The sequence below is a fragment of the Cetorhinus maximus genome, chromosome 12 (assembly GCF_964194155.1).
Source record: "Cetorhinus maximus chromosome 12, sCetMax3.hap1.1, whole genome shotgun sequence".
NCBI lineage: Eukaryota > Metazoa > Chordata > Chondrichthyes > Lamniformes > Cetorhinidae > Cetorhinus > Cetorhinus maximus.
The window spans coordinates 74,208,268-74,225,563 of NC_135890.1; the positions used below are offsets into that span (position 1 = coordinate 74,208,268).

General features: G+C 43.5%; 1 protein-coding gene across 4 annotated transcripts in view; it reads right to left on the minus strand.

Moving 5' to 3' along the window:
- Positions 1–1,675: 1,675 nt before the first annotated feature.
- Positions 1,676–17,296, minus strand: part of hira (histone cell cycle regulator a) — a 116,041-nt gene continuing 100,420 nt past the window's right edge. For 3 of the 4 annotated variants that reach the window (XM_078553883.1, XM_078553881.1, XM_078553882.1), the window contains 5 exons: positions 11,781–11,886; positions 5,270–5,392; positions 3,846–4,009; positions 3,671–3,759; positions 1,676–2,551 (listed from right to left, as the gene is read on the minus strand). In XM_078553883.1, coding sequence (XP_078410009.1) covers positions 2,435–2,551; positions 3,671–3,759; positions 3,846–4,009; positions 5,270–5,392; positions 11,781–11,886 — 599 coding nt within the window. In that variant the 3' untranslated portion in view covers positions 1,676–2,434. Of the gene's footprint in view, positions 2,552–3,670; positions 3,760–3,845; positions 4,010–5,269; positions 5,393–11,780; positions 11,887–17,296 lie in introns of those variants that run through there. The other variant, XM_078553885.1, reaches the window with a different exon arrangement.

Sequence of the window (17,296 nt, forward strand, 5' to 3'; positions counted from 1 at the left end):
TTTTTATGAAAGCATTGAACAAAGTACCATATAAAAGGGTGAGTAACAAAATTAAGGCCATGGAATAGGAAGGTCAGTGTCGGCTTGGATGAAAAAAATTGGCTTATGGACAGAAAACAGTGAGGGGTGTTAAATGGTTGTTTCTCAAGCTGGTGCATGGCAGACAGTGGTGTCCCAAGGGTCAGTGCTAGGACCACTGCTTTTTTGGTTTATATAAATGATTTGGATATTGAAATACAGAATAAAATTTTTAAACTTACCGATGATGCCAAACTTGGAGGTGTGGCAAACTGAGAATTGACTGCAATAGGACATAGAAAAGGTTAGCAGAATGGGCAGATGGAATTTAATACAGAGAAGTGTGTGATGATGCAGTTTGACAGAAAGGATAGGACGAGGCATTATGGGTTTAATGGTATAGTTCTAAAGAGTGTGCAGGGACAGAGGAGTTGGGAGGTCCATGCGCTTGGATCTTTGAACATAGCAGGACTTATTAAGAGAGTAATGTAAGCATTGCATGAGGGTAAGCATATGCAATCTGGGACTTCAAAAATAGAGTTATTGAGTACAAAAGCAGGGAAGTTATGTTGAACTTTTATAAAAGCTCTGGTTAGGCCCCAACTAGCGTATTGTGTCCAGTTCTGGTCACAACAATTTAAGAAGGATGTGAGCATCCTTTAGGGGTGCAGAGGAGATTTACCAGAATAGTTCCAGGGATGTGAAGCTCGGGTTGTTCTCAATAGAGCAAAGGAGATTGAGAGAAGATCGAGAGGAGATTTGATCAGGGTATACAAGATTATGACAGGTTTATATACGGTTGACATAGAAATGCATTCCCATTAACTGAGGGTACAAGGACTAGGGGACATAGGTTTGAGGTTTTGGGCAAGAAATGCAGAGGAGATGTGAGGAAGAACATTTTTACGCACAAGCAATGACCTGGAACTTGCTGCCCATGAGGATGGAGGAAGTGGAGACAACCATGATTTCAAAAACAAATTGGATGGGAGCTTGAGGGAAATAAATTTGAAGGGCTATAGGGATAGAGCGGGGCAATGGGACTGACTAGATTGCTCTATAAAGAACCAGCATAGATTCAGGGGCCAAGCAGCCTCCTTCTGTGTCCTAATGGCTCTGTGATTTTTCCAAGCTTGTTTCAGTTCCTCAATGTGAAGCATAATCAACAGATTATAACTAGAAGTTTGAAAGTACGAGTCTGGAGACTATGCAGTTTAAGACTGCATTTATGCTGAAGTGGTCTGCAGTTCAGGTTTGAAACATGAGGGTTCTGCTTTTGATTTCCTAGTATTAGGGAAGGGGATCCAATTGCGACACTGCATCACCAAGGTCACAGTTCCTGTCATGATTCTATGTTCAGGATATTGGAAAGTCAAACGTGAAACTTTGAGGCGTTAGTGATTCCAAACTTAGACTGCAGGCCACTTACTTCAGTCTTGAGCAACTTGTGCTCCATGCAAAGCTCAGATAGCTTCACTGAGATTTAAATGTGGGTATATTTACATATTCTTAATCACTGTTCAATCCATCAAGTACGATTTGCACTGTTTGCCTAACCCGGGACTCAGTAACATATAACTGGGCTCGTTTCTATGTGGGAGGTGCCTTCTTGGTGGCTTATATGGAATGCTGTAATTCCAACAGGGAAAAACAGAGATGCAATATTCTATCTTTATTTTATAAAAAAGGAACAAAAAATTTGCCTGTATAAAGTTAAAAGGTACCAAAGGGCGGATTAGGTTTCTGTACATCTCTGCCATGTCCATGGTCGCTTGTTAGAATTTCTTTTTTCTCATTCACACTTTTAACAATGACAGACGGTAAACAAATGTGTAACTTAGTACATCAGGCAAACAGAAAACTACATCATGAAAAGTCTGAACTCAACGGTTCATCCTCTAACTGAGAAGACTCAAAGTCTGACAGCTTTCACATCTGTGTTGCCCTTCCCGCTCTGTGGAAAGGAACAGCCAGTAAACTGCTGAGTGTCATACAGCATTGGACTTGGTAGCTTATAGTGGGCAAGGGCTGTGAAGTCACTCCATCTGGCAGATAAGGGGGCCAGTGTACATTACAAGTTGGATAGAGTTTTTAATTTTGGTCGCTTCCAACCAAACTCTGGGTGCAGCATTAGCCCCCTGGTCACCGATGTCCTGCAGTACAGCCGCAAATCATCTCTCGTGTGCACTGCACAGCCGCTAGTTGTGAAGTGATGCATTCAGACCAGCAGCGCTGTTTCTGTGAGAACGTCATCACCTGGAGTGGTCCAGCTTGGTGTAACAAAACATGGACGCATCTCTAAGGCTGAACCCCATATCCTCAAAGTCCATCTCTCCCAAGTGGGGTCACCAGCTGACCACAGTAAATCTCCCAGAGAACTACCACAGTCAGATCTTCAAAAAATTACTGGGTAGTGCTACTTGTCTCTTAGGAGGTCCAGCTGGTCCTGATACTCCGTGAAGAGTCTCTGGAATCTGAGGTTCTGTCCAATCACAGGAAGCATCTCCTTTAGCAGCTCTCTCTTCCGCAGTCCCTGCATATGGAATGAAGAAATCTTTCAGACAAGGGCTTAGCAACTGCAGTAGCACTGACTTATGCATTGCTGGTTGGGGAGTCTAGGACTAGGGGACAAAGCCTAAAAATTAAGTTTGCAGACCACAGCATCCATCCCTCATACTAACAGTGCAGACTGCAACACCCAATCCCTCAGAGTAACAGTACAGACTGCAGCATGCAATCTCTTACAGTAACAGTAGACTGCAGGACGCAATCCCTCACTCACACTAACAGTACATATTGCAGCAAATTCAAATGATGCAGCAGAGCCAATCCCTCACCTGCCTCTTCCCCTTCATACAATGACTAGGCAGCCTGTAAACATCAGAGGTTGCTGAGGCAAATGTGGACAAATGGAACAAATTAATTAATCATCCATTTTTTAACGCAAAAATAATTCCCCTTACTCCCTTGAAAGAGGATGAACTGTGGTTTTGAAATGTTAAGAAACGCGTGTACCAACTGAAGGTGGCTGTTTCTAGAAAAGGCACACATTAATAAACCCAGTCTTCAAGATGAAAAAGTTAAAACTTGATCTTTCCTGTTTTTCCTCTTCCATTCCCCCACTCAAAATTTCTTCCTCAACTGACGACACTAACACATTCTCGAACACGGTTCCACTAACATCTACAACTCACAAGTGGTAGTTCAAGTGTGCACCTGCGCGGGGAGTTTCAACCATGAGAATTTCACAGTCTTGCTCTCAATACCTGCACATCTTTCCAGCAGAGTAACCATCAGAAGCAGGAGCCCTGTGATCCTCCCCCTTCCAGGCCAAAGATAATGGAGCTGTCTTGTAAACCCATAACACGACCCTGCTGAGATCAGCTAACTCCGTACATGCGTGGGAGTTTCCTGGTCTGCACAGTTCAGTACTAGACTGGATAAAACCCCATAAACACAGCAGCAGCATTTCTGAAATTCTGCAGATCAAACTGAATTGTGTTGCTTGCAAAGTAATGGTCACACTCTGATTAAGTATGAAGATAAACTTCTGCCATACTCCAGTGTTTTAATGCTGTTATCACACAATGAAGATTTCTGCCTGAAGTGTTAAATTATCTTTCTCCAAGCTGCTGATTGCACTAGCGCTTACCAAGACAGTTGACTCCCACTGACTACTGGAAGAGTTGTGCACAGGGCCCAGCAAATCTTTGCACAACTCCCTTAAGCGAGGCTCAAATCCTGCAATCAGAAACAACAGTCAATGGAGTGTCTGAGCATAAATCAAACCACCGAATCAAAGCAAGGAACTTGAGAAACTATCCTACCTTCATTTACTAAATAGCGGGTGTAGATGAGAAGCCAATGACGGTACTCCTGGCTAGATTTTAGCGTCATTGCAGCTGCAACCTGATTCTCCAGATAAGCCAGCGTTGTCCCGCGCTGTAAGAAGTGAGGCATTGAGGAGAGTCTAGCAGCCTGGCGTCCAGCACTAGAAAATGCAAAGATTGACTTTACAGCTTGCCAGCAGTGAAAGGACAGCCTAGGCACAAAGTAAGCTGCAGTCATAGTAACAATATCCTTTTACATAAAAATACATGGGGCAGAAATCTACAAGCCTCGGCTCACAAATTTGCAAGGTGGGAGGACCTGCCCAGGCCTCAGGCAGGAAAGCGGGGGTAAGCCTCCCTTACAGACCCAGTTTCCCGATAGGGGCTCCTCCAAAAGGTCTGACAACTCCCCCCACCCCCCCAACCGGGTGCTCCCTGCTCCCCAACCCTCGGCCCCTTTATCAAGACACCCCCTCCTTCCCATGCTGGGGCCTCCTGCCCTGCCAAAAGACCCATCACTACTTACCTTCCATCTGAATCCTGGCTCTTCTTCGCTGGGACGGGATGGAGTCCCAGCAGTGGTCACCATTCCTGGTTGTGCTGCTGGGACTACAGAGCTGCCGTGTGGCAGAAGCCCTGCTCCCAGCCGATAAACACCCCTTGGGCCATTAAATTCTGCTCAAAGACTTTAAAGCACAGAGATGCGTATCAGTGTTTCTGCAACTCCCCCCGCCCCCCCCCCCCCCCACCCCCCACCCCCCCCTACTTCATCTAACCCTATCAGAATATCATTCTAATTCCTTTCTCCCTCATCAGGAAGCTTCTCTAGCTTCCACTTAAATGCATCTATACTACTTACTTCAACTACACCATGTGGTAGCTGATTTCCACAGGCCTCATATTCCCTAGGAATAGGGGTAAGTGCCTTCAATGTCAGCATTATTGAACATATACTCCCAAGGTCCAGGGTCCTGTCTAAAACTGTAACTTTCATAGTGGTACAACACTGGGGTAATGAGTGGGGTGGGGGTATTCAGGGGAGAACATGCACTGGGTACTCCAACTATATAAATTCTTGATGCCTCATTTACGTAGAGTGAAGCAACATAAATCACAGCATCACCAATGCAATATTCTTTTGTATAATATTGCACAGCTTGCTGAGGTGCAAGGTCCCTTCAGGACGTTGCCATTAACATTATAGTTTCAAAAATTGCACACATGCACGTACACAATGTAGATCAATCTGCAAGTCAGTTCAATCTCAATGGACTGAACCATGGGGAATAAAAAATAATCATTCTTGAAGAAAATAAATTGAATAATGTTTCTAATCAACAACTTCTGAAAGGTTAACAAATGAATTAAAAAAAATATGAATTTGTCCCTTTATTGCACTGATCAGCAACGTTGCCACTTACTTTATCCCACAGCCTTGCACTGTAGCCAGGGGCCCTGAGCACAACATGGCCTCTTGAGAAGTTAAACAACTGCGGTAATCTGCACACTGAACCAGCGAGTCCTGTTTATCCGAGATCAAATTCCTTAAAGATAAAGCAATCCAAATGAAACAAGAGGCCTGAACGCAAATGGCATAAATTGAGTTTACTGGACTGCCTAAATCACCCTCATTGGGGTGTCAGATCATTGCAAATTCACAAAGGATGTGGAAAGTAACCTACAAAGATCAGAAGCTCGAGCTCGAGTCACACAAATAGATCATTGTATAGGAGTCTGCCCTCCCATCTGCGCTTGTATTTTTTATTAATGTCAACTTTGTCAACTCACTAGTTCGTTTTCTGGATTGCATCTATGCTTATTTGGTATGACCAAGCCCTCCATGGCATTGTCAATTTAGCACAGAATACTGACAGCCATGGAGTGTGGCTCTTGAGAACTGAGTGTGACAGCAGTAGAGGAGTTTTCATTATTATTATTTGTGACCAAAGCACTACACCCATCTTTTATTCTTTTCAAATTTGGTATTGACCTGGTCCAGCAACATTAATGATTCTCATGGTGACAGAAACCACACACACTCACATACTCGCCAGGCTATCATGAACACCCAGTTACATGAAAAGTAATTTGCTTCCTTGTCCCACACAGCAAATCAGTTGGCGCAAACCACTTGCAACTGGAAGGATGTGTGAGTTCAAACTGTCAAACTTTTCATGACAGCTACCAGGTGCCTTCACTGCCAGGTTTGTTGTAACAGATTCTTCCTATTATGTACATTAACAAGCTGTAGAAACCTTAGAAAATCCCACTAGGGTTTCCTATTTTTGACAAAGGTCACGGTAAGAAACCAAGCCAATGCTGCACATTTAAATATTAATTGCTTTCAGCTATCTGGAATGAAATATCATTAATGACAAGCACATACTGAACAGAAAAAGACGGTTCAACTCATTTGTATATGGTATTTAAATAAATAGTGTTCAGCAAAAGACACCTTTGGAAGTGACAATGACATAGATTTGTGTCTGTAGACTATGACACGTATGCCGCCGCAGAGTATGCTGGTCCTTCCTCGGAACATCCGGTGTAGTGAAACTACACAGAAAGGCCAGTTTGTTATCTTTACTAACAGCACCAGTATGCTGCCCGCAAAATGGATTGTTTATACCTAGGGGAACTCCCAGGCACACAAGATATCCAAATCTGATTTTAAAAAATACTCCAGTGCGCTATTTATGGTGCCCGACTGCCATATTTGGTTTATTTGAAAGTACAGCTTGGTTACACTTCCCTAGTTAGTCAAATCAGTTCATTGGTTTCAGTCAGATATTTTCAGATCTGCTTAGGTTCATTCATTTCAAGATTCACAGAATGCAATTTAAAATGCTTAAGTGCATTAATAAAAGCTCCTTAAAAAGCTTTAAAAAAAGGAGGAAATAAAAGAAAAAAAACCAAAAAATGCTGGAACTACTCAGCAGTCCTCTTAAAAAAGAACGACTTGTTCTGACTGCTCTGATACCACTCGTGAATTGGGCTGTGCTCTCGAAGCAGTTGCACAATGGCTGGATAAAGAGCTGCATCACAAAGCTTTGACTCAAAAGGATTAGGACAAAGGCAGCCTGTCACCAAGGAGGAGGACTTTCTTTCTAACAAAATGGTCATGGGTATGAGCACTGGTCTGACCACCATTCAAAGTACCATGAGCGCTCAGAGGAGCCATGTTGCACCAATCTGCATCCAGTCTCTGAATTCAAATGAATGATCAAGAGGGAATTGGATATATATTTGGAAAGGAAAAATATTTGCAGGGCTAAGGAGAAAAAGTGGGACTAATTGGACAGCTCTTTCAAAAAGTCAGCACAGGCATGATAGGCTGAATTGTTTCTTTCTGTTCTGAAAGATTCTCTGATCAAAATAAGAAACTCCATACGTAGGATGACACAATACCTAGGATGCCCCACTATTCACTCACCCACCCCAATGGAGCTCCATTGCCCTCTGTTCGATGAAATGTTGCCACATTCACTATCTAACATTATAATGCTACAGTCATCACTAAGCATATACAGTGCACTTTCTTATATACAGATGATGAATGATGGAATTCAGTTTACCAAAAGTAGATCGCCAATGCCCTACGTTTAATGGCAACCTTTTAAACAATCCTCCCTAGTTATTAAGCCGACGGGTCAATGGGATTACAGCAAAAAAGGAGGCCATTCAGCATATCATACCTGTATCAGGGTTAGGTCTCCCCATAGCAAGGTATATGCTCTAAAACATTTTGTGGCCTTTCCCTCCATCCTTTAATATTGTTTACATTTCTAACTCTATCTAATTCCCTTAATCTTAAGTGCCAGAACTGATTTGGCTTCAATAGTTGCTTGTGGCAATAATTCCATTTATGATAATGTATTACCCTCTCCCTTTCATTAGACCACAATTTATGTTCATTGCTACCAATTTCATTATCCAATGGAAATAATTGTTCACAATCCCCATGTATCAGTCTGAGCTTTAAGTTCCTCTGATCCCTGCATTCTAGCCAATCCAAAACTGCATCTTCTCCACAGAATCACAGAATTTTAATGGCACAGAGGGAGGCCATTCGGCCCATCATGTCTACACCAGCTCTCCAAATGAGCATTATGACCCAGTGCCAGTGCCCTGCCTTTTCCTGCACCCCTGCACTTTGTTTCTATTCAAGTAATCATCCAATGCCCTCTTGAATGCCTCAATTGAACCTGCCTCCACCATTCTTCCAGGCAATGCATTCCAGACCTGAACCGCTCATTGTATGAAAAAGTTTTTTCTCACGTCACATTTGCTTCTTTTGAGAAATCACTTTAAATCTGTGTTCTCTCATTCTTGATCTTTATACGAGCAGGTACAGCTTCTCCCTATCTACTCTGTCCAGCCCCCTCATGATTTTGAACATCTCGATTAAATCTCCTCTTAGCCACCTTCTCTCTAAGGAGAACAATCCCAACCTCTCCAATCTATCTTCGTAACTGAACTCATCACTGGAACCATTCTTGTAAACCTCTTCTGCACTCTCTCCACAATGTGTTCACATCCTTCCTATAATGTGGCACCCAGAACTGTACACAATACTCCAGCTGAGGTCTAATGAGTATCTTATATAAATTCAGCATAACCTCCTTGCTCTTGTACTCTATGCCCCTATTAATAAAGCCCAGGATACTATACGCTTATTAACTGCTCTCTCTACCTGTCCTGCCACCTTCAATGATCTATGCACACATACACCCAGGACTTTCTGCTCCTGCTCCCCCTTCAAAATTTCACCCTTTATTTTATACTGTCTGTCGATGTTCTTCCTACCAAAATGCATCACTTCTCACTTCTCCGCGTTGAACTTCATCTGCCCACTCCACCAACTTGTCTATGTCCTTTTGAAGTTCTACACTGCCCTCCTCACAGTTTACAACACTCCCAAGCTTCGTACCATCCACAAACTTTGAAATTGTCCCCTGCAAACCAAGATTTAGATCATTAATATGTATCAGGAAAAACAAGGGTCCCAATACCAACCCCTGGGGAACTCCACTACAAACCTTCCTCCAGCCCAAAAATTATCCAGTGACCATTACTCTTTGCTTCCTATTTTTTAGTCAATTTTGTATCTGTGGCTTCAGTGCCATTCTATTATGGGAACACCCAATACATGGCAACACTTGATGGAGTTGGATTTGTACACTTCACTCAGTCTACTGATGGACATGTCTAGCAACACTTGGGGTTTTGTTTTTGGCAAACTAATGAGTCCCATGGTAAATCCTCCTTTGAAACTGCGTAACATGATAGTATTTGTTGTGGCATTCATTACTCCCTCACTAGATTAATTTGTTACTGTGCTAAGATAACTAATGGCACGTGTACAGTGCATAAAATGTAATTGCACATCCAAAATTGCATAGTGGAGGTTTTTATTTGTATGTCTGGGGTGGTTCTATGTAGAGGTTAACAATCCATTCAACGGCTTCCACTGATGCAGTGTGAACGGTTGTGATGTAACCAGAAAAGGATCTCTCAGGGTAGATCTGACTTGGATGGCCACAGTCACAATTTGAGCTTGTTCTCAGGTTCCACTTGTGGAGCAAGCAGACACATCTTCTCTGGTCCATCATCAAATAGCTGAGGGTTTTCCACTGAAGGTCGAAACCTGGGACTTCACCACTTGGGTCAATTACCAGGTTGTGGTTGGTGATGTTTGCAGTCAACCAGGAGGTACACCATCAAGAGTTGGGGCTGTCGTCAGTTTGTTGGGAGTGGTGTGTGTTTCAGTAGAGGCTATGGGATTTCAGGTGAGGGGTTTTTGAGGCCCTATATCAATAGGAGTGCTTTGTTAGCTGTCAGCCAGTAGTGTTCTTCAAGGAAATGTTTTCCTTGCGGACATCAGGAGGCTCCATGTGTGCAAGGACAGGAAGCCACTCGAGCTGTGTTGGTCTCAACATTTCAGAAAATCCTCTTGGCTTCCCAGAGGTGGATATCTAGCATATTTGTCTGGTGGCTCCTGAGCCTGGTTGAGCAGCAGTACTCTGCTGTTGGGTAGGCCAGCAGTGAGAGACAACAAAATGCAAGAGTGTTGGTAGAACTTTCCAGACTGTGAAGCAAAGGAGGTTGAAGGGAATGGCATCAAACATGAACAAGAGGGGTACACACAAAGGATGCAAGCATCAGAAGAGTGGAGGGTGCATGCTGACACAATGGAATGGGGAAGCTTGCAAGACGGAGATATGGACGGACTTGTAAATGACAACAAAGATTTTGAATCTGATGCAATGAGGGAATGGGGAACCAATGGGCAAGAAAGAGTTGGGGCTCAGTGCCGGTTGTATGGTTTTGAACAGCTTGCAGTTTCCAAAGGAGTGTCAGGAAATCAGCGAGGACAGAATTGCAGCCTATGATGTCAAAGGAACCAATAAGGGTTTCAGAGGTGAAAGGAGTAAGTTCATGATGAAGGCAGGTGATATTGTGTTATGGAAACAGGCCATCTGGATAGTGGACTGTGTGTAGATTTGAAGTACAGTTCTCAAGGTCAAGCAGACACTGAGGACACGGTGTACATCAAACTCATATTGGGACAGAGGGATGGAATTGGGCTCTAGGGTGAGGAATATTTGGTGGGAGCGAAACAGACTGGCTTTAGTTTTAGTTTCCCCGGATACAGATAAAAAAAAATTCACCTGTGAAATAATGACAGATAACACAGTGACGAATAACCATAGCTGTGGTTGTGGAGTTTTTAAAAAAATTATTCATTCACGGGATGTGGGCTTCGCTGGCTGGGCCAGCATTTATTGCCCATCCCTAGTTGCTTTTGAGGTGGTGGTGAGCTGCCTTCTTGAACCACTGCAGTCCATGTGGTGTGGGTACGCTCACAGTGCTGTTAGGAAAGGAGATCCAGGATTTTCACCCAGCGACAGCGAAGGAACAGCGATATATTTCCAAGTCAGGATGGTGAGTGATTTGGAGTAGAACTTCGAAGTGGTGGTGTTTCCATCTAACTGCTGCCCTTATCCTTCGAGGTGGTAGTGGTTGTGGGTTTGGAAGGTGCTGTTGAAGGAGCCTTGGTGAATTTCTGCAGTGCATCTTGTAGATGGCACACACTACTGCTACTGTTCTTCGGAGGTGGAAGGAGTGAATGTTTGTGGTGCCAGTCAAGCGGGCGGCTTTGTCCTGGATGGTGTCAAGCTTCTTGAGTGTTGTGGGAGCTGCACTCATCCAGGCAAGCGGGGAGTATTCCATCACACTCCTGACTTGTGACTTGTAGATGGTGGACAGGCTTTTGGGAGTCAGGAGGTGAGGTACTCGTCGCATTATTCCTAGCCTCTGACCTGCTTTTGTAGCCACAGTATTTATATGGCTAGTCCAGTTCAGTTTATGGTCAATGGTAACCCCCAGGATGTTGATAGTGGGGGATTCAGTGATGATAATGCCATTGAATGTCAAGGGTCGATGGTTAGATTCTCTTTTGTTGGAGATGGTCATTGCCTGACACTTATGTGGCGCAAAGATTACTTGCCACTTGTCACTCCAAGCCTGGATATTGCCCACGTCTTGCTGTATTTGGACATTGACTGCTTCAGTATCTGAGGAGTCATGAGTGGTGCTGAGCATTGTGCAATCATCAGCAAACATCCCCACTTTTGATCTTATGATGGAAGGAAGGCCAGGGATGAAGCAGCTGAAGAAGTTCAGGATTATGGTGACAAGGTACAGCATTCATGTGAAAGTGACAATGAGAACATAGGAAAACTGTATGGAAGCCTCTCTTTCCTTTCCTTCACTGACCCACAACATCCCCCGTACCTCGCAGCAATACACAACCCCCTCTTGGACCAGGAGAAGCTATTTGTTCCCCATTAAAACAAAATGCAAAGGTTGCCCATCAGCAGACTATCAGGCAAGGTTCACCTTTTGACCAGTCAAACCATAATTCCTTACCATGTGCATAGGGAAGTGTTGAAGCAGTATGACTTGCCATTGGACAGAGTGACCACTGGGACACCATGGTGTGTAAGCAGCGATTGTGTTATAGTGGTATCATTACCTATGGAAAAAAATGTATGAGTATATTAAATCTCAGCCAATAACTGCATAATAATATACAGCTTCCAAAACCAGGGACTGCACCGGCAGGGTTCACATAGCATGCAGGACGATTACACTGCATTCATCATAGAGTACACTGGGGCCCATCCTCTGATACCCACAGTCAGGTATGACAGTGCATTCGGTAATATACCACCCTTGGTCAGTAAATTCTGCTCCACAGCTTCCTATGCTAGGGATGACACTTCATTTTGTAATACAGCACCCATGGTTTGGGTTTACTGTGCATTCTGTAATATAGGAGACTTTTTTTTTAATCCAGTGTGTTTATGATACATCACTCTGCCTTAAGAATTACAAAATCTATAAGTATGACATTCTGACAGCGGTGGCGTCACATAGATCTAAATAATGCCTGGCATATTTAGCCAGTGCTCCTAGTCTACAAGGGTTCAAATTCGTACACTGCCTTATACCAGTTCTCCACCACAGCATATAGCAAGTGACTACAATATAGCTTTACTTTTGCAGCCGGTGCTGATTTTGGAAGTGATTCACATTCCAGTGAAGGCAATGAATCACTAAAACTAAAATCAAATAAATAGTTCTGTTTTGTGAAGAAAACTGCAGCAACTAAAAATAAGTGCCAGGTGAAACTATCTGTGGTTGGCACATCACTTTGGCACTGAAGTAACTACAAAGCATTATAATGGAAATTTGCAGCACAGTAGACTGACCATTCGGCCCATCGTGCCTTTGATGACTCTTTGCAAGAGCTATGCTGTTTTTCTATAGCCCTGGAAATCTTTTTTCCAAGTATATATCCAATTCACTTTTGAACATTAATATGGAATCAATTCCACCATTCTTTCAAGCAGTGCATTCCCAAAACATCAAAACTCGCTGTGCTAAAAAAAACTCCTCTCCCCTCTGGCTCTTTTGGCAATTATATTAAATATGTCCCATCTGGTTGCTGACCTTCTGCCGTAGAAATACTTTCTCCATGTTCTCCTCTATGACCACCCTTCGTAATTCTGCTGCAGCCTTCTATGATAACGACCAGTTGTCAACCACAGATTGACCATATGAACATATCAATTAGGAGCAGGAGTGGGCCACTCAGCCCCTCGAGCCTCCTCTGCCATTCAATAAGATCATGGCTGATCTGATTGTAGCCTTAATTCCACATTGTTTCAACTGCAACTTATTTTTTTTTAAACTGTCACCATCTTCTTCACAAAACAAAACCATCTGCGTGGTTTCATTTAGTTTTGGTGTTCTTACTGTGACCCCATTTCTTTGGCTGGTTTAGGGATCATTTCCAAATTCAGCTTTGGTCTTAAAAGTGAAGCTATATGGCAGTCATCCCAAATTTCCCTTAACCATTTCTGCTCCAAAAAGAAAGACTTGCATTTATATAGCATATTTTATGACCTCAAGATGTCACAAAGCGATTCACAGCCAACAAAATACTTTTGACATGTAGTCACTGTTGTAATGTGTGAAAGACAGTAGCCAATTTGCAGGGTCCCATAAACAGCAATATGATAATGTCCAGATAATGTTTTTTGTGATATTGATTGAAGGATAAATATTGGCCAGAAACCTGCTCTTCTTTGAAATAGTGTCATGGGGTATTTTGTGCCCACTTGAGAAGGCAGGGGGTCCTCAGTTTAACAGCTCATCTGAAAGATGGCACCTCCAATAGTGCAGCACTCCCTCTGTGTTGCATTGGAGTGTCAGCCTAGATTTTTGTGCTCAAGTCCTGGAGGGAGACTAGAACACACACGACTTCTGAGTCAAGAGGTGAGATTGCTACCAACTGAGCCATGGCTGACAAAGGAGAGCACAAGGAGAATAATCAGAGTTTCTGTAGTCTCGCCATATAACTCAATTTGCAGTGGCATATTGAGTAATCTGTACCTAAAGGAGGATCAGTCTTTTCACTGAAAATGCCAAATGGTGGGCACATGTCATTTATCACTTTCAAAAGAAAATCATTTCTGAAGTAAGTCAAGTAATTCTTGACCCAAGACATAAATTCAACACGAAAGCATACATTTGAATTTATGAGTCCAGGCTTTGCTCTCAAGTCTACTGCAAATACTAAAAGCCATTAGGACAGATGATCAAGGGACATCAAGTGTATTCCTGCGTTATTGTGCAGGAACTTAAGTGTTCTGGGTGAGCATTTCTGGAACTGCTCCCCCCGTGAACATATAGGTCTTGTATTTCTCCATAAAGAGTTACTAACTGCTCCAAAATGAGCATTTATTTTGATAAGTTGTATTTTAGTAGTAATGTAGGAAACACGGCGCCAATTTTCACACAGCAAGGTCCCTCAAGCAGCAATAATAATTGACCAGATAGTCTGTTTTAGTGCTGTTGTTTGAGGGATAAATATTGGACAGGACTTCAAGGAAACCTCCCATTTTGCTAGATTTGTCTTATAGTGGAGTGTTTCTGCTCTCCTTGTATAGGGATTAAGTTGTTGGGATACTCCAGTTAGATCCAACTAGTAGAAATGCCAGCGAGCACACTTTGGGAACACTGAGCCATATGGGGTGATAGTGGAGCAGAGGGTTTAGCCTGAAAACCTGGTGAATACATTTGTATTTCACATGCTTGCTAATTAACTGTGACGTGGTGGTTGGGGGGGGCGGGGGGTGTGTGTGTGTGTGTGTGTGTGTGTGGAGAAAAAGTGTTTTCTTTTCTCAAGCTTAACTTGATTGCTCAGAAACAGATGCACAGGAAAAGACAAAAGGGAACTGAGATTGCACTGACAGAAAAAGGCACAATCATTTTATTTTAAGTTGCCAAAGCCCCCAGCCAAGTTTCAGTACAAACCAGGTGCAACTGACAAATAGCCGAGTGAATGTTCCATAGCCCGCTGTTTGCATTTTATAATTGTGCATTAGAAATTTACAAGAATTCAATCAGTTTAAGAACATTACAAAAGCAGAATTATTTTTAGGTTATTTGCAGTTAAGGGACAAAGAATTAAAGGAGGAGTCACACAGGAGTCAATCATCCCAGTTCCAGAACATCACTGCAGGAGTTCCTCAGGGTAGTGTCCTGGGCTCAACCATCTTCAGCTGCTTCATCAGTGACCTTCATTCCATCATAAAGTCAGGAGTGGGGATGTTTGGTGATGATTGCGCAATGTTCAGCAACATTCGTGACTCCTCAAATACTGAAGCAGTCCATGTTCAAATGCAGCAAGACCTGGACAACATCCAGACTTCAGCTGAAAGTGGCAAGTAACATTCGTGCCACACAGGTGCCAGGCAATGGCCATCTCCAACAAGAGAGAATCCAACCATTGGCCCTTGACATTCAGTGGCATTACCATGGCTGAATCCCCCATTATCAACATCCTGGGGGTTACCATTGACCAGAAACTGAAAAGAACTAGCCATATAAATACTGCGGCTACAAGAGCAGGTCAGAGCCTAGGAATCCTGCTACAAGTAACTCTCCTCCTGACTCCCCAAAGCCTGTCCACCATCTACAAGGCACAAGTCAGGAGTGTGATCGAATACTCTCCATTTATTTGGATGAGTGCAACTCCAACAACACTCAAGAAGCTTGACACCATCCAGGATAAAGCAGCCCATTTGTGGATGGGGTGCGATTCATTCCCTCCATCAATGACACACAGTGGCAGCAGTGTGTATCATCTACAAGATGCACTGTAGGAACTCACCAAAGTTCCCTGGACAACACCTTCCAAACCCATGACCATTACTATCTAGAAGGACAAGGGCAGCAGACACATGGGAACACCACCACCTGGAAGTTCCCCTCTAAGTCACTCACCATCCTGACTTGGAAATATATCGCCGTTCCTTGACTGCAACTGGGTCAAAACCGTGGAACTCCCTCCCCAACAGCATTGTGGGTGTACCTACTCCACATGGACTGCAGCAGTTCAAGAAGGCAGCTTACCACCAGTTTCTCAAAGGCAACCAGGGATGTGCAATAAATGTTAGCCTAGCCAGCGATGCCTACATCCCAATAACGAATAAAATAAAAAGATCCCTATGGCAAGTTGAGGAAAAGTGTTCTCATACCAAGGATTGTTATAATGTGGAATGTAGGCCATAGATATAGAATCAATTGAGGTGTTTATAAGGGCAAAAGATACTTCCATGTGCCAATATGGGAATTTCAGTCTTTTGAGTTAGCATGAAGACTGCCTTCTCACTAAGTTATAAAATTAGCAAAATACATCTTCAGGAAACGTGACTGATGAAAAAAGAATCAGGGTGCTGACCTTTACACCACATGAATAAGGAAGGAAGTTTTATTCCATTGGGGACTATTGGACACTGAACTGTTCCAGACCCTATGGCCTGAATTTTTCCCTTGTCGGGCGCACGCGATTAACAGGCCCGGGAGCAGTAAGGAGATGGGCCCCCAACCAGGATTTCACATCGGCTGGTCAATTAACGGCCAGCCAGTGTGAAATACATGCTGAAAAGCTCAGCGCTGCCAAGGTGGGGTCAGGAAGAGGGCAGGCAACAATGTCACCGCAGCCACAGGTGAGCCCTTCCACTGAGCTCCCTGAAGCCAGACAGCTGCCTCAGGGAGCTGCATACTTCCAAATAATAAAATAAAGCACAAAAAAGCTGCAAAAATGTCCATGCAGCACAATCAAGCATCTGAAAGCATACCTCATAAAAATGCTGTTCCCAGATATTTTATAAATTTTATTTCCTAACGGAGATCTCATCCCGCCCTTGGATGAGGTTTCATCAAAAATGTAAAGGCCGCCTGGCCAATTGGCCCGTCTGCCACATGTAAGGTTGGGCGGGCCACAAAAAATCGCTGACAATTGTGCCGTTAATGGGCTTAAATGGCTGCTTAATTTTCAGCTGATTGCTGCCCGCGCCGACCAAGCGAAATATCGCATGAGTGTGCGATGACGTCGGGGCGCTCACCCACTGTCATCTCACGTGATTTTATACCTATTCGGGTCGGGCGTGTGCCCACCCGTGGAATGTAAAACTCTGCTCTATATATTTCCCAAAACAAATACCACTCACTTTCACCTCTGCAATACTGTGCACATTTGACTTCCTGAGCCTTTATTGTCATTGAATATTAAATGTACATTTCTGTTATCTTCATACTTGACAACTTCAATGATCTTGCCCATAAATCCTAACTTGCCCAAAACCCTGGCACAAGCATCCTTTTCCACATTGAGTCCTACTTGCCCATCATCTCTGCCCTGTCAACCAACCATTCGCTCCCCGACCTCCCCCAACACGTTTAAGTTTAAAATCCTTTTCTTGGTCTTTCCTACCCACCCTCTATGGAGCTAGCTTCATCCCCATGTCCCACATCAAACGTATTTCTGGCTCTGACCTTTTTTATGCACACCTTCTTTTCCCTACTGCCTT